We start from the raw sequence: 24319 nt of genomic DNA on the forward strand, positions 1-24319 counted from the left end.
TCACCAGATCCCCAGGGCAGATGGCGCAGCCATGTCCTCAGGCTCTTCTGGAAGGCCAGCAAGGGCCCAGTTTCACCTCAGGTTGTATGATGTTCCAAAGGGCAGGATCAATACCTGTACCTTCACTACCAAGAGCATTATTAAGTGTGCATTCCAACAGTTAGGCTTTACGCTACCAACAATATCTTTCCCCCTGGTTTCTGCCCTTCTGCAGTACCCCTTTTTATTCCATGCCGAATATGCTCACCTAAAAGAGCTTTTCATAGCACTTATCGCAATGGACAATATCCCGATGAATGAAGATTTTATCCAAGAGATCTCCCATTGGCTTGTGGCAAATTCCACACTGCAAGAGAAAAAGCAAGATCGTTGCTCTCTATTTAGCCAGGAACGTACCTTTTGCACACCTACACAAAATGTATACTTGTGCTCCAATTGCTTTGCAGCTAGACAGCTAACAAATAACCAGTGACTCCATCTATAATGTATGTAATGTATCCATGTGTGTGAATCAGACCGGGCATGAATTCACATCTAAAGCTTAGAAGGGTCAGACAGAAATTGTGAGACTTGAAGATCAGGACATCCCACTGTGCTACTAGGTAGTGAAGGTTCCCACCTTATTTTCTCCTCCCAACTTCATAGCTCCATTAATACCACATTTGTAAGCAGCACCCTTACCCTGAAGCAGTATTCATGGCAGCAGATGTTGAGGTTCTCAATAGATATCTTGGCACAATTGCGGATGATTCGACCACAGTAAGTACAAACATCTTCCAGAGGCCTAGAAGAAGGAAAGAAGATGTTGCAAATCAAAAGACAGTTCTAAAAATTCTTCTAACTTGATAGTTAGTTGTTGAAGAGATACACTGCTGTTGGGATTTCATACAACTCAGAGAGCTTTTACAGCCAAATCCTCCTATCAGTAGGGTGCAAAAAGTGGTGAAGTATTGGATGACAGAGGTGTGACAACATACCCTGCACTGTGTTCCCCAAGTAACCCCGCACTGTGAAGGACCCTGTCCGATTGTCACTATCACCTGCTGTGTGTGAAATTGGAAGGAGGACACCTTGTCTTTTGCCTCCAGATGCAAAACCACACTGATTCCTTCATAAAATTCTGCATGTGCTGGATTCAGGCTGATGTGATCTACTTTGGCTCCAGAATTCTTAGATCAGAGTTAATGATCTTTTGACCTTCCCAAAGTCCCTCAAGACCTCATTACGTCACCAAGCCCTGGTGCTCCTAGGGAAGTGGAGACATGCTTAGATGGTTCCATTGTTGAGTAGCTATCTTTATTCTCTTTTGCCTAGGGTCCATATATTTGCTTTTATTCTATTTGTTTGTTTTTTTAAAAAATATTCCTTGGATATTTTTATACTGCTTGTTATGTATGCGCTGTTTTTATTCGATTGTTGTAAGCCGCCCAGAGTTGCTTTCTGTAAGATGGGTGGCTATAAATTTGAGAAATAAATAAATAAAATTATTATTATTATTACCTGAATTCACACAACACACTAAACCTGGATCAGAAACGGTCCCTGTATTCATAGAACATTTCCCAACAAACTCTACCGGGATAGTTAACCCAACATAAGACAACAGCTAGGTTCTCACAAGATGTTGAACCACAACGCAATCCCTTTTTAGCCAGGTTCATGGAAACTTGGCCCTTGTGTAGTTTGGAAGGGATCCCATATCAAACCACAACAGGAACAATGTGCCAAGGATTGGCTCTACCTTTTTGGAGGTGTGTTATTCAGATAGCTGGCACTGCTGTAGCTTGGTTTCTCAAGCTCAGACAAGTCAACCAAACTGCGACTGGAGAAGAAAGGAAAGAAGACAGTGTAATTGTTATATAGGAAGATTTTTAAAATTGCTGACTAAATTCAAGGGGTGTCATCGTTTTTTCATGTTCCTGAAGCAGTGGTTTTCCATACTTAGTGAGAAGCTAAATTAAAACTGATGACCCATGCAGCGTTGGATACAATGCTGAAAAATTCCTTGAAGCCCTTCTGTAAAAGAAATCTCATCCAAAAGCAAAATTTAAAAAATGCTGGGCAAAGAGGAAACTTGTAATTAAAGGTGGAAAAGCCCCCAAAGCCTCCAAAGCAATTTGCCTACTATCACATGCACTTGCATTTAACACCCTGCCACAACTTATGTGTAATGGTATGTGGGAAAGGCCTTGGGGGACTGGGCAAAGAGACGCTGGCAAGGGAATGGTTAGATAAGAGATGGTGTCAGCTTTACGAGGTAGACCAGACTGGAAACATGACCAGATGAGCAAGTCTGAAAGTACATCTCCCCCACTCCACCCATCTCCTTCACAGCCCGAGAAACTAGGGAGGGCCCCTTCTGAGCCTCTTGCCCCATACACTATCCAATTGTGGGCTCTGCTGTCTCTTATTTGACCACTCCCTTGGCAGCGTCTCTTGGCCCAGTCTCCCAAGGTCTTTCCCACATATCATTACATTATGTCTGCAAAAACACAGAAAGAGAATAGCGAGACCACTAGATTATCACTGACTGGCATGAATGGTATTTAGATGCTAAAGAAGACATGAGTGAACAAAGGATGGTAAATGAAAACAAAAACACGAACATGAAGACGATTGGAGAAAATCTACTGATTTCTCTGGAGGATGTAAAAGACGGTCCCCCAGCAGCAGATATACCACCTGAGAAATTATTTACTTCACCCCTCCGGTATCCATGCCCTTCGTCCACCACTATCTTAACAGGTTTCAGAAGAATTTGGGGTCCACTTTGGATATTGGTAGAACCATTCTCAACAGCAGCGGAAAAGAACCCAAAACAAAATGCGAGCCAGACGACACGCTGCAAGCACATTCTTCTGATTGGCATGAGATTTTGTACTGCAAAAAGAATGGCAGGCTTGCCTTCCCGTCGGTTTCCGTACCTGTTGTAACGTGGTGAGGAGGACAATTCCATGCTCTTGATGGATTCCTTCACAAAGAGGAGACCTTTGCTACAGAGGAGCAAAAGAGACACACGCTTCAGATGAGGCATTGATTGACAAGGGATGTGATGTCTGATGCACTGAAAAGCTAGAAGAAAGACCTCCCAACTCTTTCTTCAATATACGCTACCCTGATGTGGAGGAATCCGAATCGTAACTAGGGGGATTCTTCAGCTGGGAGGAAGCAGTGGCATCCTTTGCATCTGCATCAGCCAAATTCCTGCAAGAGAAAGAACTCTGGGTGAGTAAGATCATGCATTACAGTTCAGATACTCAGACTTAGTTGTCATGCTTTCTAGGTGAGATCATCCCACTTCATCCCCTCCTCGCAGAACAGACATCAACAGCGTGCAAGCAACAAAAGGATAAAAATGCATCTATTCATTCAGGTAAATCATGCAGGTTCTGAGATAAGGCTCTTCAGCAGCTATATCATGAACACTGCTTGAGCATTAACTCAAGCAAAAACTTTAATGTAAGAGAAATAAATTATAAAACAGAGGGAGTTTATTAGTCCAACTTTCGGGGAAGTTTCTACAATTACAGCTTTCCCCAAAGGCTGCATCCTTGGTATCTACCAATAGAATATATATTAATCCCAGGACAGAGATCAGCGTGTAAGCTCATTTTTTAAAGACTAATAATTCACGTATGGGTAAATAACAGGGTATTCCCTTCTTTATCTTTACCTTCCACTCTCTGTGTCACAGATGTCCTTATAGAAGGGCACTCTATGGCTTTTTGGAAAGCTAGTCCCAGGCTCTCTGAAGGGGTAGTAAGACAGACTAGGAGGAAATGTAGGTATGTGTTAATCCAAGTCTTAGCAAAGAAACACAACAACAAATGAAATGATGTAATGAACATATAGGAAAGGGATTTCTGAATGATGACATTCACACATTTATTCTCGATATTACTCAGCTTAGCCTGAATGTTTCAAAGAGACACTGCTTTTTTTACAATGCACATCCTGTGGGGTTTTTTTCCATTCCAAGCATTCTCTTTGCAAGAACAGGAACCCCGCTGCCCAACCCTAGGTCTAGATTCCATCATGGGAAAAAATGCAATCCATTCTCCTGCTCATATTCTCCATTGAAGGTATGAGTTTACCAAATACTAACACTGCAATTGTTAGGGAATTCTTCAAGAAAACACTTTTTAAAAAATCAGTTCCAGGGAACAGTTCTAGCCTCTCCTTGGCCAGATCATTTGATAGCTTTTAGAAACATCTTAATTGACCTTACATGACAATTAAAACTTCTGTTCCTTGTTGCCCTTTAGGATTGTTTTCTTTGCCATCTGTGTTCTTTTGTCTTGAGCTGTTTTTGTGTTTTGTATTGTTCCTTGTTTTTAAATATTTTTAATAATCATAAAACCACCCAGAGTTGCTGGGAGTTGGGTAGCATAATAAATAATCATAATCATAACAACAAGAACAACAACAATAATGCTGCCCTCCCCAGCTTTGGCACAATGTGTGGACTTCAACATCTCAGCAATGGTTGCTCTGGCTGGGTGCCAAGTTAAAGAAAGCTGCCACAATTAATTTACAGTTCTAGAGTGGCTTTTGACCAGATCTTCCTATGGTACAAACCAGAATCCCCACTTATGTATGTCTGTATATGCATGCGTGTATTTCCACAACTTAAATGTTGCTCCATTTCTGGAGACTTGGAGCAGCTTACCTTATAAATTGAATACAGTTAAGAACAAGGATCGGTTAATACAATTATAACCAATCTACTGTACCACCATTCAGGGGTAGCATGATTTTACTCATCCCCAAACACTTTTTGAAGAATCATATTTTTATGACTCTCTGAAAATCTAATAAGGCGGTTCACCTAAGTATGAAATTCTCAGATTTGATTTGCAAACCATTTTTCCCCTGTTGTTCCTAAAGGTAGTCCCAGGAACATCACCCCAAAAGGATTGCAACACGAAAAGAGGCCACATGTCCATAAAAAGCATGCTGGCTGGGTGGAGAATTCTAGAAGTTGAAGTCTATGCATCTTAAAGTTGCCAAGGTAGAGAAACACTACTTTAATTGGACAGCAATTAAGACTGATGATGCCTTTTAATAGACAAATGGCCCCTCAAAGCCATATGAAGATATATTTACAATCTCTAAAGTAGGAAACTTGGGCATCTTCTTATCCCTAGAAATTACCCACTATCTTTTGATCCCTGATTATTGCCTCTTTACCTTCTGCTCTTGAATGGCTGATTGTACAAGTATGATGCTATTCCATGGCTGAGTCCCAACATTCTGTGGTTGTAAAGTTGATTGTTCTTGTATGGTACTGTTCCATTCCTAGACTCTGAAGGTCGGGTGAAATTGCTGGCTGGGCGATCCAGATGTGAAAAAGTCCTGAGACCAATGTCCAACACAGGGAGGGTTGTAAATTGGGTTTCCTATGACTGGTCTAACATGCTAAAAGTAGTCCCTCTGAAGAGATTAAAAGAAATCCTGTCTTTCTCAGAGAATGACCAAGTTGGTTATTTGCCAGAAACTACTGTTTTAGTTAATCCATAAACATGGAAGATTTCTGTTTATTCTTGCAATGCGGAATACAAAATTTGGGAAGCCCATGTTTGTTTGCAGAGAAGTGCTGTCCAGCACTGAAGTGATCCTGGGATGCTTTGCAAGAACTCCCTGCATATATTAATAAGACACTGTGAATAAACAGACAAGTAGCATCCTCCAGATGTAAAGCAGCGAGTGGAAAGGAAAACTTACCACATCTGCCTGGTTGTGAAGAAACAGTGCCAAATAGTTTGCAAAATGACCAACTATTTTAATGCTAACAAGAGTGAAAAAGACAACCAAGATTACAGTCCTAACCATATCTACTGGGAGTTAATTAATAGAAATCAAAGGCTCTAGCATCCAAGTAATATGCTCAGGCTTACGATGAAGAAGGACAAGTTAAAGGAGTCCAAGAAAGGGGAAATGAAAATACCATGAAGAAGAAAAACTCCTGAAATGGCTCCAGTCTAGCCAAGTTTTATAGAACAGATTGGACTGAATAAGTCACCACTAGTTCAAGGCCCATTGGTTTCAGAGGGAACAGAAAAGCCGTAGATGGATTTGGAGCCACCTGATTTAAGAAAGGAAAACGTTGACAGGAATACAAGTACCCATTTCATGAGTTACCTCTCATGAAATGTGTTCAATATGAAGCAATTCTTCAAATATCGCTCAGAAATATTTGGCTATTTGAAAAGAACTCAGATGAAGAAGATGTAAGCTACAGCACGGTTGCTGAGGAATTTAGAAAACCCCAACATCCATTTGGAAGAACTTGGGGGTCAGAAGATAAGAAATGAGAACAAGAGATGGATAAACAATGCAAAATAAATACCATACATTCAGTCTTAAACCTAGGCCTTATCACACTTCTCTGTAATATAGCTCAGTTGGCTGTGAAAATGCAGGTTAGATTTTCTTTCAAAAGGAAAGGAGGATATAATTAAAATTATCCTAATGAGGAGATGCTTATGATCAACTGGCAAAGCAGCAATGCTCTTTCGGCCTATCCTGTTCAGCATTCTCATCGCTAGTTGCATGAAGCCATGAGCGACAGTGATCAAAACAACAAAGGACCTCAAAGGAAAATGAACTGCAGGTTCTAAAGAGACTGAACACTACGCAACAAAAATGTGACACAATGCCAGAGAAGAAAAGCACTTTTTATGTGGTTTAACAGCCAAATCGCTTGGAACAAATCCAATGATTATAAGGCATATAAACTTAATATGCCTGCAAAAGGATCCATCAGTTGACAAAAGGCATGGGAGAGTAGTTTCCTACTGTCTGCTAGTGAAGCTTCACAGGGTATGTGAATACTCTGCTAAAAGCAATCCTGGATTTGCTCATCACTCTCCGAAGGTGGTGGACACCTTTAATTGTAGCATTTGGCACCGTCTATCCATGAATAAATTCAGATGATGGCATAATCAATGCAACCCCTTTACGAAAAGAGGGAGATGGCTTAATTTGAAACGTTGAATCATACCCAGGGACCCCAAGACTTTTTTAATACAGAGGTGCTATTGAGCTGAAGAATCCCAGCAGTGCTTAAAGTTGTACAAGTAGGAAGGAAGGTTTGAGCTAGAAACCTCCCCTTGAGGAATTAAAGTCTAAACTAGAAGAAGTAGAGGAGGAGGAGGAGGAGAACTAGGACCAGGGAAACCCAGTTGCCCTCCTAAGCTAAAAAGGCAGGATAGAAAAATAATGTGCGGAGCCATCCCGCTTCTTGATCGCTTTTAAACTGGAGCATCAGGGAACGGAACCAGAAGCCAACAGTGTGCCAAGCACATCTCTGACACTGAGCAAGGTCTCTCTCCATTCCTTCCACTGAAGACCGTAAGTGTCCATTCCTAACTGCAGCGACACCAAATGATAAAACATGCCTTGTGAGACCGCAACATGTGTTTTGTCACTGACCACCACCACCTCAGTGGGCACCTATGCTTAAGACCTACCTAACACTGGAGGACCCACCCAGAATAATCCACCATCAGCAGAAGCCACAATTTTGTACCAGGCTAGACCAGTTCGAAAACATGCAAATGTGAGTAGATTAATAGGTACCACTTCAGCGGGCAGGTAACGGTGTTCCGTTTAGTCATGCTGGCCACATGACCCGGAAGTGTCTATGGACAAACGCCGGCTCTTCAGCTTTGAAACGGAGATGAGCACCGCCCCCTAGAGTCGGACACGACTGGACTTAATGTCAAGGGAAACCTTTACCTTTACCTAGACCAGGTTAACCCACCTAAAATGAGTGTGCAGCTAAACATGGCCCAGAATTGTGCCTCCAGCTGCTTGTTGTAATGAACTAAGATTCATTGTGGATTAAGACAAATGAAAATCTATCCTCGCCAGGAAGGTGAAGTATGTTGGGGGGGGGGGGGCTTAATCGTGCACAGTAGCAGTTCATGATATGCTTTCAACTGTATTAGAATATTGTTTCTCTGTTCAGTATTTTGTGTCCCAGCTCCAAGATAGCCTGACATTCACAAACAAAAGCAGGGAAAAATAAGTAACAGCAGATGGTGGTCTCTTTGTACCCTGATATTAAAATCTACCAGCATTTAGGTGTCCCTTCTTGAACTCAGACAGATGTGGGAAAGAAAATGGAACGGTATGCTTTTCTTCTGTCCATCAAGTGCCACCCGCTTGTCTTGATTTTAATACGTAACAGACTTGAAGCCCATGGCTAAATACGTTAAATCTAAAAACATTAATCTGACCCAAGAAGTCAGAAGGTCAAATCTTGTTTCCCAAAGGAATTTAGAAGGTTCCAAAGTTATGCTGCCTTTCCTTTTTTCTAACTGATGCACAGAATCAACTTGCTCATTTCCAAAGGCACAACAAACAGATGGAGGTAAATGAGGAGAGTGCACCCTTGCCGACTCCCGTGATGAATCAGGAGGGATTTTGAAAAATAAGCCTTTTAAAGGAGCCACGGAAACCAGGAGGCAGGTGGGGAAAGGATTGTATAGTCAAAGACAGGAGAGCTGCAAGATCAATTGGCCACTTCGTTACTGAGCAAGGCTGAGAACTTCACATTCCATTCTCGAGGGTTTCTCCAACATTCTCTTCCTCTTTGAAAGACATTACAAAGCCAAATCCTCTTTCCTTGAGTTAAAGGAGAATTGGCAGGAAAAAGAAAACAAACTGGGACAATTGCTCTGCCCACCACTAGCTGTTACAGTGTCTCACCAAGCTTTCAGGAGCAGAATGCCAATTCCTTACCCAGCTGAATCTTCGTCTGGCCCCTGCTCTCTGCACTGGTTCTCTGGAGGGACAACTCTACTCTCTGTGCCGAGGGATCCGCATCTGCCAAGGAAGGGAAGAGGATGCTTATGTTTTAGTCTACCTCTGCTACCAAAAAAACCCTCCGTTGATTCTCTTTTGAACAGAGACAGGTATGACAAATGCACCAAAATTCTGCTTCTGTTCCTGCCAAAAAGAGGATAGGAAATTCTACAGGTAGTCCTTGCTTAATGACCACTCATTCAAAGACTGTTCAAACTTATGACAGAGTGGTACGACCAGCCCTTGAAGTTGCGGCCGTCGCAGCATCCATGTGGTCACATAGTTGCAATCAGGGTGCTCAGTAACCAGCCTAGATTTCCAACCCTTGCAGCATCCCACAATCACATGATCACGATTTGCAACCTTCCCTGCCAGCTTCCCACAAGCAAAGTCAACAGAGAAGCCGGCAGGAAGTCAGAAATGGTGATCCCACAAGGTCCTCGCTTAATGACACGCATGGTCCTTGCTTAGCAAAAGCAACCAGGACTGCCAGGATTGCCATCACTAAGCAATGTGGTCATGTGACACTGCACTTTATGACTGCATCACTCGGCGATGGAAATTCCAGTCCCAGTTACCATCATTAAGCAAGGACTACCTATCCTTAGTTTGCAGCAGAAGGCATTGTGCCTGTCATGGTTTGTGGAAATGATCTTATGAGATGGGGGGGTGGGGGGAGAGAGATGCTGCCTAGGGATCGATCAGATAAGAGAGATCATAGCCCACAGCTGCATAATGGGAGGAGAAAGAGAATCAGAAGGGAACCTCCTTAACTTCTCAGGCTGTAAGAGAGACAGTGGGAGATTTGTACTTTCAGACTTGCAAGAATCCGTTTATGTAGCCTTACAATAAAGTAGAATTAGCTCATCTGGTTGTGTTTCCTGTCTGGTCTACCTGGAACTCATTTTTACCAGCAGCAATCCTTTCCCCCAAATTTCTATGTGCATTGTATGTGTTCTACACAGCATTTTGCTTTTCCCAAGCCAGTTTTTCTACTGAACCGAAAGTTCACCTGGTAATGTCCACGTCTGATTCCTCCCTCTTGGCAGTACTGAGGAGTTCACACTGGATTCCAGTGGTGCTCAGACTACTTTCTCCAGGCCGCGGCTCAGACCTGGCAAGAAAGGACAAGAACATTGGCAAACCTGTTCCTGTTAAACTCTGCTGCATACGGTTCCCAGGTCCTTTCTTGCAACCTCCCATTTTATTGGACATTTTAATACTTTTTTCAGTTGCACTTTATAAATGCTTTTAAATGCAAAACATTAAGCAGCCCTGAAAAGTTGTCTTTTTTTCTTTTTTCTACCTTGTGAAAAACAGGAATCTGTTTTAATCTTATTCATCAGACTAAGATACCAATTTAAAATAAAAATTCCAAGTCAAGCAGCCACGCAGTGTTTTTAACTGTATTTCAAAGGTAGGCTGAATAGCTGATTTTCCTAAGACAGGCTTCTCCAACCTGATGCCCTCTACTTCTTTTGAGACTACACCTCCCAGAGTTCCCAGCCAGCATAGCTAAGAACCATGCCAGCTGGGTGTCTTTGAGCCAGTCCCTCTTTGTCTGCCCAACAGATCTCACAGGATGTTGCTGTGGGGAAAACAGGAGGTAGCAGCATTATGCATGATGCCTTGAGAGGCACAAAATAAAGGTAGGATATAAATCTAATATGAATGAATGAATGAATGAATGAAATGTTCAAAATGTGATAGCCAGTTCCTCTAAGATTATGTGAAACTTTTTGTATCCGCTAGAGAAGCCAATCAATGTTACAGGAGTTTTTCCTTTACTTTTCCTAGAAAGTGGGGTGACAAGGGCAGAAGAATCTTCTTTTCATAAACTTGGTACAAATCTTTGGGGAAGCAGGCTACTGATATTTTCTCCCTTCCTCCTCCGTACCTTTTTGAGTCAACCCCCTCACTGTTGTCAAGATGGACGGATGTGCTGTATCCCGTCCCTGAGGAAGCCTCAGTGTTTTCCCTGGTGAAAAGACTGAAAGAGATTGTTCAGCATTAGATGAAGAATTGGATGTGTTACTGAAGAAAGCCTGGATGTGGTTGTTTTCCTCTTCCCTCCTCATCCCTTTTTTCTTTTGTGTCTGTTAGATTGCAAGCCTATGGATAGAACAAGCATTCTTATTTTTGAAAACTTTGAATAGGAAAATGAATTAAAATGCACAGTCAATTAAAAGACATCTTTATGGAGAAAATCATCTAGAAAACCTGATGAGCTTCCATGGAGTCATAAACCTTATTGTACAAAAGTATTTGCTTTATGCTTGGTTGCCTCCATAAAGCAAGGTGATTGCTGATTTGAGGAATTATTTATAGCACTGTTCTTCCAAGCTGGTGCCATCCAGTTTTGTTGGCCTACAATTCCCATTATTCTCAGCTAGCAAGGCCATCAGGTCTAACACACCTGTGTTTGTTTGGCATCCAAGGATTTTGGAAAACTCAAAATAAACATTTAAAGGACATACTTATTGGGACTAAAAAAAGTATTATTCAAGTGTGTTACTGGGATTTTTTCTTATGGAATGATCTTGGTTTTCTGAGTGCTGACAATCTCCCTGAATTCTTACTTTTCTGTGATGGGCTGATATTTGCAGAATTCTGCAGCAGTCAAATCCTTATGTTTTCCTTCTCCATTGGAGAGTCCCTGTTTGTGCTCCAGGGCAGATCTGTTGAGAAAATGATTGTTCTCCGTGAAGATCCTATATCTCATTCCCCCCTAAATTCAACAGAGCATGCTTCAAAAGAGCTGGTTTAAAACTCAACTCAGCTTGGGAATTTCAACTGAACTCATCCCATAAGTTATTAAAATAGAAGGGAGATGATAGGCTGTCCTATCCCCCTTCACCCGTTGGAAGAAAGGCAGAATGAAAATGTTATCAACAGTATGGTAGAGTGATTAGCGTATTAGAGAAAGGGGAAAACCCAGGTTCACACATTCATGAATTTCATTTGGTGACTTTGACAAACTGTTCTGTCCCAAGTAATTTTTTTTTGTTTAATTCATTCAATTATGTCTGAGTCTCAGAGACTGCCTGGACAAGTCCCTGCAGTTTTCTTGGCAAGATTTTGGAAGTGGTTTGTCATTGCCTCCTTCCTAGGGCTGAGTGAGAAGGACTGGCCCAAGGTCACCCAGCTGGCTTTGTGCCTAAGGCAGGAGAAGAACTCACAGTCTCCCAGTTTCTAGGTTGGGGCCTTAACCACCACACCAAACTGACTCTCAATCTCAAATTTCAATAGCTACAAATTCCCATTCTTGTGATTTTTGAGGTGGGAGATGGAAGTTCCTCTCTCTCTTTGTTCCTCATCTTTCCAAAGAATCAACAATAGTTTTATCAATGTTTGCAGGGGCAGCATCACACAAGCACTGTTTGTACCATTTTTTCCTACCCAGAATGCTCTTGGAGAGAAGCTTCAAATCACAGCAAAATTCCTTTACCTTAAAATGGTGGGGGGAATATAAGCCCCTCCTGTTATTCACTTGAGGCTGCAGTTAGCAATCTTCCTCTTGCTTTCAAAAAGCTCCAGGTTGTCCCCCCACCCCCCACATCCAATATAATAAAATGGGTGTTCTGAATTCCCACACCATGCCTGCCCGCAAATGCAAAGGCTTATTTGAGGAGGAGAGATATTTGCATTCCACCCTCACTGTTGAGGGGATAAAATTAAAATGGAATTAGTTTATTGCCAACACCTCAAAAAACCAAAAAAAAATTCAAGCAGATCCTTCCCATTCTCTCCTGACCTCCATGATTCTTCCTATATCTGTCAGGTGCTCACATCCCCATCATGCAGGTTCCCACCCAGGATTGGGGTCATGGGCAGTGATGGAGTTAACATCCCTGATGCCATAAGAAGAGCAGGATTTGCTTGCAAGGAGAGCAGAGAGGCCTTGTGAACAAGACAACTTAACTAGTTAGGGTGCATAACAGGAAAAAAGAAAGCAACAGAGTTAGGGGTGTGCAGAACATTTTGGAAACCACAGTTTCAAAAAGTTTTGAACCTGAAATTTTGAGGAACCTTCTGCTTACAAGCACAAAACAGCTGTTTTCAGGAATTTTAGAGGTACCCTGAGCTCAAAATTCCTGAAAAAAAAATTGCCTGAAGCTGCCTCAAATAATGACATTATTTTTAATACACAAAACATTTTGCAAATCACTAATCAGTAGCAATTAATTTCTCTCATCCATGGAAGCTGATTGGGGACTTCGAGGGCCATTCTCCCTCAAACCAACTTATCTTTCAGAGCTGTGGCGTCGAAGGACAGAAAAGGGACTACCATACTATACTATAGATACCACTTTGAACTGCTAGGATAGAAATCAAACAAGTGCTATTTGGAAAAGAGCTTACTTGTCAAAAAACTTGGAACTCTGCAATTCGTTCTCCTCACTGTCAGTAGAAAACAAGAGAAGTTAGAAAGCCTTCCTTCATTCTTTCTACTTCCTTCCTAAACCCTCAGCTGACCAATAACCAGCCTCACCATTGTTGATTGGGGCCATCCACAGGGATGGGGGGTCAAAAGAGTCAGCATGGTAGCCATGAGTGCACTATGGAAACCCCACTCATTTTTTAGGGTTATGGCATGCATACCCGTTGCCAGCCTTGAAACTCAGAAAACACCAACTGAAGCCATTGCACATCCTTCAGTGACCAATAGAAGGCTGCAAAAAGTGAAGTCCCACCAGTGTCCTGTCCCCACCACCCTGCCATCCAAAGTCTGTTTCATGGGACAGTCAAAACATCTCAGTGTTCACAACTGAGGGCTTCAAAAGCTACCAAGTCATTCCCTTTCTGCTCAATTTATGAAAAAAGAAATAACAGTAAGAGGTTGCTAGGGCAACTTAATCTCTTCCAAAAATGGAAGCCTTATGCTCCATCACTTTGTAGGACCTTGTTTCAGTGTGTTTCTTCCTGAAGAGCAGATGAGAGAGAGAGAGAGACAATGGGGCAAAGCCAATCCAAGAGAACTGTGAAGACCCAGTATGGAAATGTCCTAAGAATGGGCTTGGCTGCCTCTGTATAAACAAAGTGGAGTCATCTGGTCTTTACCTTCTCTTTGGAGAAGTAGGGATCCTGAGGGCAGAATCATGTCCAGAAATTGTTTCATGCTTCTCCTGATCTGATTTGTTACTAGAAGACAAAAACAAGCTATAGTTGAATCATGCATGGGGTTGGCGGGGGGGGGGGGGGAGAGGGGTAGCTAAAAGAATCATACTGAGAAATTGAAAATGTGGTATTATTCCAGATGTCAAGGAATGGTTGTTGGAAATGGTGATCTGTCTGTTTTGGAAAAAGCAATATTTTTGCTACTAATTGAAGGATGTGGCAATATATGGCAGAGATTCTGTGATATTTTACAAAAATATTTTGTACTGGTTATATTATAGTATTTTTAGTAAACCAGTGACTATTGAGAAGCATAAAATATAAGGTAGATTTTTTCTCTTTTTTTTCTTTATTAGTTTGTATTTTTAGTTTGTTTGAGGTTGTCTCTTCTCTAACTTTTAAAAAGTTTTCTTTAAGTTTAAAGGTTGTTTTTTTAATAGTGTATTGTAACTTTTTTTAGAAAAGTAAAAGAAGAAGGAAAAAGCAAATGAAGGAACAGGAATTTTTCTTGGGGAGTACAGTATATTCCAGGATCAGACAAGATAATAAGAAAGAGGTCTAAGTTTTGAGTGTTGTCCACCTGCCAAATCCCAGAGCTGCAATCTTCCGTTATTTCTAATAAAACCCACAGAAAATGGGAAATCAACCTTAATTAAACTGAGCATGCCCCCAATTTAAACAGAGCAAAGTCAAAGAACAGCTCAATCCTCAAAACAGACAAGCAGCTTGAAAATCTCACCCTCCTAAATAAACCAACAGACCTTATCTCAGTTTGTCACAGACATTACCTGCTCTCCATAGACCTGGAGTGGTTGAATGAGGTTTCAAGGTAGGGTTTCGAGGCCACATTTATGCTGTTGTTTGTATCAATACTATAAAAGAAAAGCAAAAAAGAAAAAGATTCCTTAATGTGGAGCCCAGGTTACTAGTAGGTGAGAGCTACTATAGTCTATAACTATTAGATCTATTTTTGGTCACCACATTGATTGCCAATTGAGAGCCTTGTGTGGTGCAGGGTGGTAGGTGGCAGTATTGCAACTGAAACTCTCCCCGTGACCCAAGTTCGATCCCAGCGGAAGCTGGAGTCTCTCTCGGGTAGCCGGCTCAGGTCGACTCAGCCTTCCATCCTTCCGAGGGTCGGTAAAAGGAGCACCCAGCTTGCTTGCTGGGGAAGGTGACAACTGGGGCAAACCACCCCACTCTATAGTCTGCCAAGAAAACATCGCAAAAGCGGCATCCCCCCAGAGGGTCAGACATGACTCAGTGCTTGCACAGGGGACCTTTCACCTTTTCACATTGATTGTCAATAGGCTTCCAAAGTCAATTCAGGGTGATGGTCCTGACTTATAAAGCCTATATGTCTTGGCTCCATCTCGATATACTACAAAAACTCTGATGTCTGTTTGATACTTGTAACCTTTAACTGGGCGAAACGGTGCATCATAGGCCAACAATTTTTGAACCAAGGTACCTCAAACGGGCTAACTTAAAGAATGCATCCAAAATCCAGGACTCATGGCTCCCATGGAATTGAAATTTGGCAATTTTTATAAAGCATTTTATGACATAATATAAAATGTCATAAAGCATTTCCTGTGGTCAACTCCTGATGATTGACTGTGCTACACAGTTCAACTCAGGCTACTTTCAAGACAGATACATCTCTGAATGTCACCCTGAATTTTTAAGAACTTTCCCAGTACATTAGAAGCTCTGCCACTGTTGAAGGCACTGAGGAATCTGGCAAGGAAATATCTCCGAAATGATGACCCAATGGGTCATGGGTTGTCTAGTCGAACCTATTTTTCTCTGAGCCTGACATTTTAATTCAGCTACGCTGTGCATTTGCTAAATATAAATCTGGGAATCCTCACAGATATTGCTTAAGTACGATTTCAAGCAGACCCAACCAGCAAGATAAGTAGGGGATGCTGGGAGCTGTAGTTCCACAACTTCTGGAGATCCACCAGTTCCTCATCCCTATGGAGATCTTACGATGGGAGGCTTCCTTAATATAACATGAATCTGAGCACAGGGGTTGTGCCTTTTTGTAGTTTACAGTGGCTATAACCTAATCACGATAGCAGCCTGCAACTGAAGCTTACACCTGCAAGCTTAACTATTTTAATCAACACATTTATTTTAGTTGGTCGATTGTAATGCACTACTTTTAAGTAATTGACATCTTAATGTTTTGCAGCCAGGTTGGTTGTCATATTGGCTGCCATATTATTGGATAGGAAGAAATCACAATTATACTAACCTGGTTCTCACAGAAATATTTGCCGACCTTGGTTCACTGCAGGGAGACCCTGCGGTTTTTCCTTCTCCATTAGTACTGCTGACAAACCCAAAACACTTAGGGGTTAGCTTGCATTGTTGTTATTCCTATACAAGGCATAGTATTACCAATCCAACTGAGAAAGATTAATCTTAGAGTCAAGCACAGCAGAAGTTAATGTCTATCACTGCATGTAGTAGGGCAAGGTTGTTGCGTGCACGTTTTTAGGGCATGGGATGATAAACTATGGATATCGAAAACCAATTTGAAAAGGAGATTTAGCCTTTTATTTTGGGGGGTGGCTTTGTTCGGAATAGCAAAACCTTCTATCAGTGCCTGCTAAAAACCCTTATAATGTTCTGTCTTTAACCCTATTTGCATGGTTTTAAAAAGGAATCTTGCCCATTTCAAGCAAACGTTAAAAAAAATTATCTCACCACAAATACTTGTATAGTGTTTAGAAAGTATTATGCACTTGATGAGTGATAAATGTAGGTGCTTTAGAAGAGGAAGAAAATGATGATGGTGACGGTAAAAATAATAATAGTGACAACAACAATAGTAATCGGTTACTTACCTCTTTCCACGACTACTAAACCATGCTGAGGCAGGTACAGTCTGACTTCTGGATCGTGGACCAATGTCATCTTCTACGTCAATCCTTTCAAGAAAACAAAACGCCCTTCAGACAAAATATATAGTTTTCTTACCTCTCTGTTGTTAGGGTAGAAGACACAAATGCTTTCTCAGTGCCAGGCTGTATTTTTTCCTCCCTTTCAAATCTTCCAACTCTCTCCAGCTGTCAACCTAAATATCAAATTAAGGAACAAAGGAGAGCACAATTCCACCTGTCCTAACACAACTGACTTTTAAAAACCCTAAAGAATTTCAACGTGTGCATTTTTACACTCAAGTCCAAACCGATTATGCAACTGGTTTCAAACCGATCGAGCCCAGTTCATCCTAGCATGGAGTTCACTTTTTAGTTTCAGGTTTCAAAACAAGTAATGATAATATCCGTTGTAGTCTTTGACCATTCATCCAGTAGAATGGACTAACGTTCCAAAATCTACCTTGCACTTTTTCTTCCTCTGCAAAAGAAGACTCTATTTTTCTCCTTATTCTCAGAGTGCTTGAGAATTTATTCTGATTTTCCTCTTGGTGGTGTTCTTCCAGCTGCCTTGATTGTTGGAGATGATGGAGCACTAAGGCTGGCTGTAGGTTTTTTTCTGGGTGTGGGTGTTATTATGCCATCACACTCTCTGGCCACCTACCCATAAAAATCCTACCAAAATCCTTTCCTCCTTTGAAAGAAATTTCAAAACAAATTCTCTTACAACACACTGCTTCAGAACTGGCAGGAAGAAAAAAGATAATATTTCTGCCCACATTAGAAAGGACTATATTCTTACTTACCTCTTGGCCACAAAGGCTGGTACCTCTTGTGTTGGACTGCTACAAACAGACAAGATTTTGATTATATATACAACAAATGAAAAACCTTTTGTGTTCAAAAGATCAGGGTACCCCAGTGAGAGTACATTCTTGGTTTTGTGAATTAAAGTTATTAAAGGGAATAGGAAGACTGCTCCCTTTACGAACACATGCACGTTGCTATAAAACCGGCAGCTGTTCTTTCTTAGTTTCCTCTCCAGTTTCACCTTCACTTCACAAAATCTTTGATCTTCTTTGTTGCTAGTAACTTTCCCCAACATGGCACTTCCAAAGCCACTATGAACACTGGCTCTGTCCAAGAAGAACAGGCCTCACCGGCACCCTAGCCCGTGTTCTTTTCTACTGCATTCTCCATAAGGACATCTGCACACACTGTATAATGTAATTTTTACAGCTGTGAGACTTGTTCTACCTTCAGTACCTATAGCCACATCAGAATAACTTAGCTCCTCTAAATGTCTCTAAACTCTTTTAGATCACCTCTGGGATTCATACGGAGTTAACTGTCCTGTATTAATGCTTTTCTGTTGTATTCAGCTTCAGTAATGTTAGTAACCATTACCATTCAGTAATGGTTTTCTGACTTTTGTATTTCTGGTCTTGGACTGTAACAAGGAAAGAAATGGCCCCTTCCAGATTTCCCATTTTCTCCAGTCAGCATGGCACTCTTTTTCAGATTTACCCGCCACTTTTCTTGGCAGCTGAAAGGACATAGGAACGTTCCCTGCCAGCAGTTCTCCTGAGCACACTGCTTGCAGCTTGTGTCCTGCAACAGGAGAGAGGAGAAAAGTCACTGAAAGGGCATAACATTCTGGCTCATAAAAGCCTCAGGTTCTATCCTGGTGCCATCCCCAAATATATGCACATCTAGGGAGGAGGTTTCTCCCTTTTTCCATGGCCTGCTAGCTTTTTACAAGTAATTTTTCAAATGAAAGACTATTCCATCCAACTGCTGTTCAACTAGAATGGGGATAAGGCAACTCCAGAGACTGGTTTAACATCAGAAGACTAAATATGTCTTTAAATCCCAGCTGAACAACAGGATCTGTTCAACAGGGATGTTCAATGTGTTGGGGACTACCTTAGTGCCACCCTAGACTTAATTGCAACTGACTCAAGAAATCTGTTCAGACTCCTGCTAAAAGCCCCTGCCTACAGTCTGGATGGGAGAGAGGATGGTGCCAAAAAAAAGAAAATGAGAGTTAGAAGTAAAATGGTCATCCCCACTCACTTCTGCCCTAGCTCCATCCACTGTTTGACTCAGCTCTACCCCCCAGGTGGTACACAGCAGATTATCTGAAGTTTAAACCATATCTTCATCCATAATCCACCATGTTCATAATGTAATGCTCTCGAATTTCCCAGGCTGAATTTTGCTTGCCTTTAACCTAACTTTCCCATGCTTGACATCTTGGGAAGGAAATGGTGGGAGTGGGGGGACTGGTTGAAGACCACCACTCAACAGGAAGGAAGGCGCCTGCTTTGCATGTAAAAAAGGACCCCACAAATTTAATCCCCAAAATCTCTAGGTGGAACTGGACAACCTTCTGCCTGTTGACAGTATTAGATGAGCTGGACCGAGGGTCTGATTCCATAGGAAGCAGCTTCCTCTGTTCCCAGCTGGGGAACTTCCAGAACCATCTATTGTTAGATAAAAGTGTGGAGGACACCCTGCCACCAGATGGCTGCATCCCAGACTTTATTGAGGTACCTCTTTTTTTGCTCCTCTGGAGAAACAGAGAGCTCTCCATCTCCTGGGTGCGAGACTACATGCTTAATATTGTAGGGAGCTCTGAAGCACAGAAGAAGAAGAAAAGAGTGGTGATTTTTTTTCAGTTAATTCCCTGGAAAGAAACACTAATCCTCAGGTAGAGGTTCAATGGTGACCCTTATGCTGTGCTCCCAGGTAGCACAGCCACTGGTCCTACATCTTCACCCTGAGATACTCACAGTTTTTTGTAGTCCTCAGTGGACAACTTGTGCCCTTGGGAGGAGGAAGTCTGGCTGGAGCTCTTGGCACTGAAAGCAAAGCAGGGGTGAATCAAGAGGTTCTAAAAAGAGAGGGGCTGCTAGTTTGGAGGGACTAGGACACCCCAAAAATAATGGGGAAAGCAGAGAACCAGGCTGGATTCAAGACCCTCCAGGCTATTCTAGCGTCTTTGCTGTAAATACAGCAGGTCCCCGGTTTAAGAACGAGTTCCATTCCTACGTCTGTACTTAAGTCAAAGTTCTATGTAAGTTGGAACAGTTATTTAGCATCAGTTTGTCAAATGTTTGTCTTGGCATATAGTATATATTTCACCTTTCTATGCGTATAAAACACTTAAGAAACACTTCCAAATACACCAAAACATCTTAAACATAATAATACACAAAGTAGCATTGTGTATTTAACCTGAAACATTGTACTTAACTCAAATTTTTAATATAATAGTCTTTAGGGCAGTCCGTTTCTAACTAGGAGTCATCTGTAAACTGGGACGTTCTTAAACTGGGGACCTGCTGGGTAGGCCCCAGGTTAGAACGCCCCGGGTTAAGGACAACCCGTAGTTAAGAAGGGAGCCTGTTAGAGCAAAATTAGAGTTAAATACACAACCGTTCAAGTTTATTACGCAAGACTACTTATACAGTGTTATACAATAATACTGTTCCGGCTTACATACAAATCAAGGACAGACCTTGGGAACGGAACTCGTTCTTAACCTGGGGACTACCTGTAATCATTTTTCATTTTAAAACCAGATTTCTGGATCGCTTGGGATGGGAGGGGGGATAGTCAGTCTTGGGGGTGGCTGGGGCTGTGATCGTGCCAAGTACAAAACCATTTTATATCCGGTATTTTTATGTTTTTATTGCTATTTATGTATATTTATATTGTACTGATTTTATATTGTACTGTTTTTATTGATCGTTATTTTATGATCTGTAAGCCGCCCACACTCGTTGGGTACAAGATGGGCGACAGAGAAATCTGATAAATAAATAAATAAATAAAATTTCCCCTTGATGTAAGGAAATGTGGGATAGAAGAGCAAGTAGATAACAAGCCAGGGGGCTTTCCTTGTGGAACAGCACCCCCTCACCTGCCCCCCCAAGATTCATATGGCTCCTAACCTATAAGGATTCTATAAGTCTTTGAAAATGTGGCTTTGTTCCCAGGCAGCAAGGGGCACTTTTCTTTTATAATATTAGTAATTTTGTCTAGGCATATACAGTATATCCTTTTCTTTTTCAATTGTTTTTTTTTCTCTTTCTCTCCTTTTAAGTATGTAAACTGCCCAGAGTCATTTGGGAGTCGGGCAGCCTTCCAGATCTAATACATAACAAAACAAGATCTCGGCAATTGTACAATAATGAAATGGATTTTAATTTTAATTAATCAAGGAAACAAATTAGAGGCACCTGGTTTGTTTACTTATTTACGTGGATTTAAAGAATGCTCCATCCTAACCGAACTCTGGATGTTTTATGTAATAAAAAGCCAAAACAATAAAGAAACAGATATGTGCCCAGAAGACAAATAGACAAAACAGAACAAAATCTTACAAGATAACATCTTAGAGGGATTTTGTCCTGCCTCAAGGCCTTGGAGCAGATGCAGCTGTTCAGTGGCTTTTAGAACAGTGCTTCTCAACCTTGGCAACCTTAAGATGTGTGGACTTCAACTCCCAGAATTCCCCAGCCAGCATGGCTAGCTGGGGAATTCTGGGAGTTGAAATCCACACATCTTAAGGTTGCCAAGGTTGAGAAACACTGTTTTAGAACATCATCAGGGTGTCAGCCATACAGATCTCCCACCCTGATGATGGCTGGAAGAATACTATTCCAGAGGGCGGGTGCCACAGCATGCCTTTGAGGCCCCAACAGATGACATTGTTTAATTGAGTTGAATTTTTAATTAATTAAATAATCAAAGACAGGGAGCTGTATTTAAGGACCAGAACAGGAGTGACAAACCACAAGACACTGCATGCAGAAAAATACAAGCAGTTCTTTTTGGCTGTATGCATGCCCTAGCAGGGGAGAATTGGAGCTCTCTGCTTTATCCAGCAATGGTATCATAGAAATCCAGCAAAAACTGCTGTAGGTGACTGGAATGCCTCTGTTCCTCTTACTAGCAAGTTAACAAAGTTTAAGTTTGACTCTTAGACCAACCTCTTCTGTGTCCCATTGTATACTGTCTTTGAAGGGGATGACTTATCAATGGTCTTGGTGAAAACGCCCCTGGAAGCAAGACAGAAAGCAGGCAAAATCCTGAGTGAAATAGACTGCTATAAATGGGACCAACAGCACAGCTTTGCAATATGGAATAGTGCTGTTCAGAGCCCTCTTACAGAACACTCCATTGCATTCCTTCATCTACTTAGTTTGATATGGGTAGTTTTGACATTCAACTGGCTACTTTTGGAATGACTCCACCCTCTGTTCCAGTGTTTCTCAACCTTGGCAACTTTAAGATATATGGACTTCATATGCTGGCTGGGGAATTCTGGGAGTTGAAGTCCATACATCTTAAAGTTGCCAAGGTTGAGAAACACTGCTCTGTTCTGTGCTGTTGATGCCACGAAAGGATCAGCATTCACAGCAGGAATCCCAGATCCAGAAAGAAATGATCTATTCCCTCTTTCTTTGATCAATTTCTTTTGACTCACCTGATAAGATACCCAGAAGATGATGTGGCACCAGGAGACCTAGATGGAAAAGAGAGACAGAAACTCTGAACCGTTTAGTCAGACGTAAGCACCTCATGACTTTCTCAATTACTGAAAGTTATCCAAGCCTCCCCGTTATAGAAGTGTCACTGGTGCCGTGAGCATTTTCCTCTGCACTCAAAATTCAAGGGACCAATCTTTGTGGAAGCATCTTTATTATTATTATTATTATTATTAGGGTGAAATATCACAATAAACAATATAATGAAAAAGCAACACACTCACTTTTGGGGAAGATTTTTTTGTGCTGAAGGAGACTGTGGTTCTCCTTGAGAAGATGGTGCAGTACAAGCTACCCTGGAAGGAGAGAGATTGTCAGAATAAGGAGATTAGCATCCTAGCAGGACAAGGCAGGATGAAGCACCTCAGATTCACAATGGATCTGGCACTGAGCTATGGGAAGAGATGATTTATGGATGAAAATACTGCTGTGCCACTAGCTTATGGCCACTCAGTGTCAATTCTAGAAACTAGTTTAACACCAGAAGATTAGGTCTGTATTTAAATCCCATGAGAACAATGGAATCTGTTCAACAGAGATGTTCAACTTGTGCTATGAGCTACCTTAATGCCACCCAAGGCTTAATTTCACCACTATCACCCCTCAAGAAACCAGTTCAGACTTCTGCTAAAAGCTCCCTGCCTACTGCTTGGAAGAAAGAAAAGACAGGGTCAGAAAGAAGAAGGAGAGTTGGAAATAAAATGGACACCTCCACCCCCTTTTGCTCTGGCCCTATCCACTGATTGATTCAGCTCCATCCCCAGCAGATTATCTGAACGTTAATCTAAGTGGAAGTTTATTTTGTTCATGAAGTTCTCAAACTTCCCAGACTGAAACTCAAGCAATGCACTGCTATGAAATGGGTAGCTTAATCCATGTCTACGTGATGGTGTATCTTTCTGGGTAGTTTCTTTAATAGGAAGGAGACCCTTAAGACTAGACCAATGAACATAGTAGCATTTCTGTTCATTTGGGTTCCATTTTAATTTAGAGTAAATAGTTGTGGTTGGCTTGTTTTTAATGAATGAGTGTGAAAGAATAAGGTAGCCTGGATTCAAAAGAACTGGCCATATCATACTGTCATGGCTTCTAGGACATTCAGGTTGGACCTTTCAGTTTTGCCCTTGGCCTTGCCAGACACCTGGGGGGGAAAAATCTGCAAACTAGTAAGCTTTTTCCACTTGGACAAACATTGCAACTCGCCCAAATTTCTCTTGTAGATCCCCAAAGAAGAGAAACATGGGTGGGAGAGTCACCACAGGCATCTGCAGTTTGGCATTGAGGGAGAATGTCTACCCAAAAGGGAAGGAGAGGAAGAAAGGAAAAGAACGATGGTCAAAACAGCAGTGGGCAAATATTATTTTGTCTCACTGACACCATTGTGGAGAGCCAGTCTGGTGTGGTGGTTAAGGGGCTGGCCTAGAAACCAGAAGACTGAGTTCTAGTCCCCTTTAGACATGGAAGCTGGCTGGGTGACTTTGGGCCTGTCACTCTCTCTCATCCCAATCCAACTCATAGGATTGTTGTTGTGGGGAAAATAGGAGGCAGGAGCATTATGTGCACTGCCATAAGTTGAATAAATAAAGGTGGGATATAAATCCATTAATAAAGGAAGAGCGGGAGAGACAGACCAGGAAAACAAAAGTGACTGGCCCAAGGTCACCCAGCTGGCTTTGTGCCTCAGGTGGGACTAGAACTCAGGGTCTCCCAGTTTCTAGCCTGATGCCTAAACCGCCACACCAAACTGGTTCTCTCTAGACTAGTACTAGGCTGAAAGTGCCTTTCAGAAAAGCCCAGAGTTGTACACCAGACTGAGAAGCTGAAAAAGCATTGTGGGAGAAGCCTGTAGCAAAGTTTTTCCATCCCGTTGCCAAGAAAACGACATGGACATCTGGCAGAAGTTATCAGGAGTTGAGCTTGTCCTGTAGAAGAGCTTAGCTT

At 41.8% G+C, this 24319-nt stretch overlaps 1 protein-coding gene across 1 annotated transcript in view; it reads right to left on the reverse strand.

The window, feature by feature from the left end:
* Positions 1–24319, reverse strand: part of ZNF185 (zinc finger protein 185 with LIM domain) — a 28023-nt gene that overhangs the window by 1864 nt on the left and 1840 nt on the right. Inside the window, exons 3-23 of the mRNA XM_063313521.1 lie at positions 22603–22674; positions 22318–22356; positions 21821–21889; positions 19616–19684; positions 19377–19457; positions 18348–18431; positions 17627–17665; positions 16788–16871; positions 16193–16270; positions 14718–14801; positions 13873–13953; positions 13174–13212; positions 11391–11489; positions 10709–10789; positions 9824–9925; positions 3674–3769; positions 3115–3204; positions 2925–2993; positions 1742–1822; positions 682–784; positions 248–346 (exon numbers count right to left, since the gene is read on the reverse strand). Of these exons, the coding sequence (XP_063169591.1) occupies positions 248–346; positions 682–784; positions 1742–1822; positions 2925–2993; positions 3115–3204; positions 3674–3769; positions 9824–9925; positions 10709–10789; positions 11391–11489; positions 13174–13212; positions 13873–13953; positions 14718–14801; positions 16193–16270; positions 16788–16871; positions 17627–17665; positions 18348–18431; positions 19377–19457; positions 19616–19684; positions 21821–21889; positions 22318–22356; positions 22603–22674 (1639 nt within the window). The remainder of the gene's footprint in view (positions 1–247; positions 347–681; positions 785–1741; positions 1823–2924; positions 2994–3114; positions 3205–3673; positions 3770–9823; positions 9926–10708; positions 10790–11390; positions 11490–13173; positions 13213–13872; positions 13954–14717; positions 14802–16192; positions 16271–16787; positions 16872–17626; positions 17666–18347; positions 18432–19376; positions 19458–19615; positions 19685–21820; positions 21890–22317; positions 22357–22602; positions 22675–24319) is intronic.

Source organism: Candoia aspera, chromosome 12 (genome assembly GCF_035149785.1).
Source record: "Candoia aspera isolate rCanAsp1 chromosome 12, rCanAsp1.hap2, whole genome shotgun sequence".
Classification (NCBI taxonomy): Eukaryota; Metazoa; Chordata; class Lepidosauria; order Squamata; family Boidae; genus Candoia; species Candoia aspera.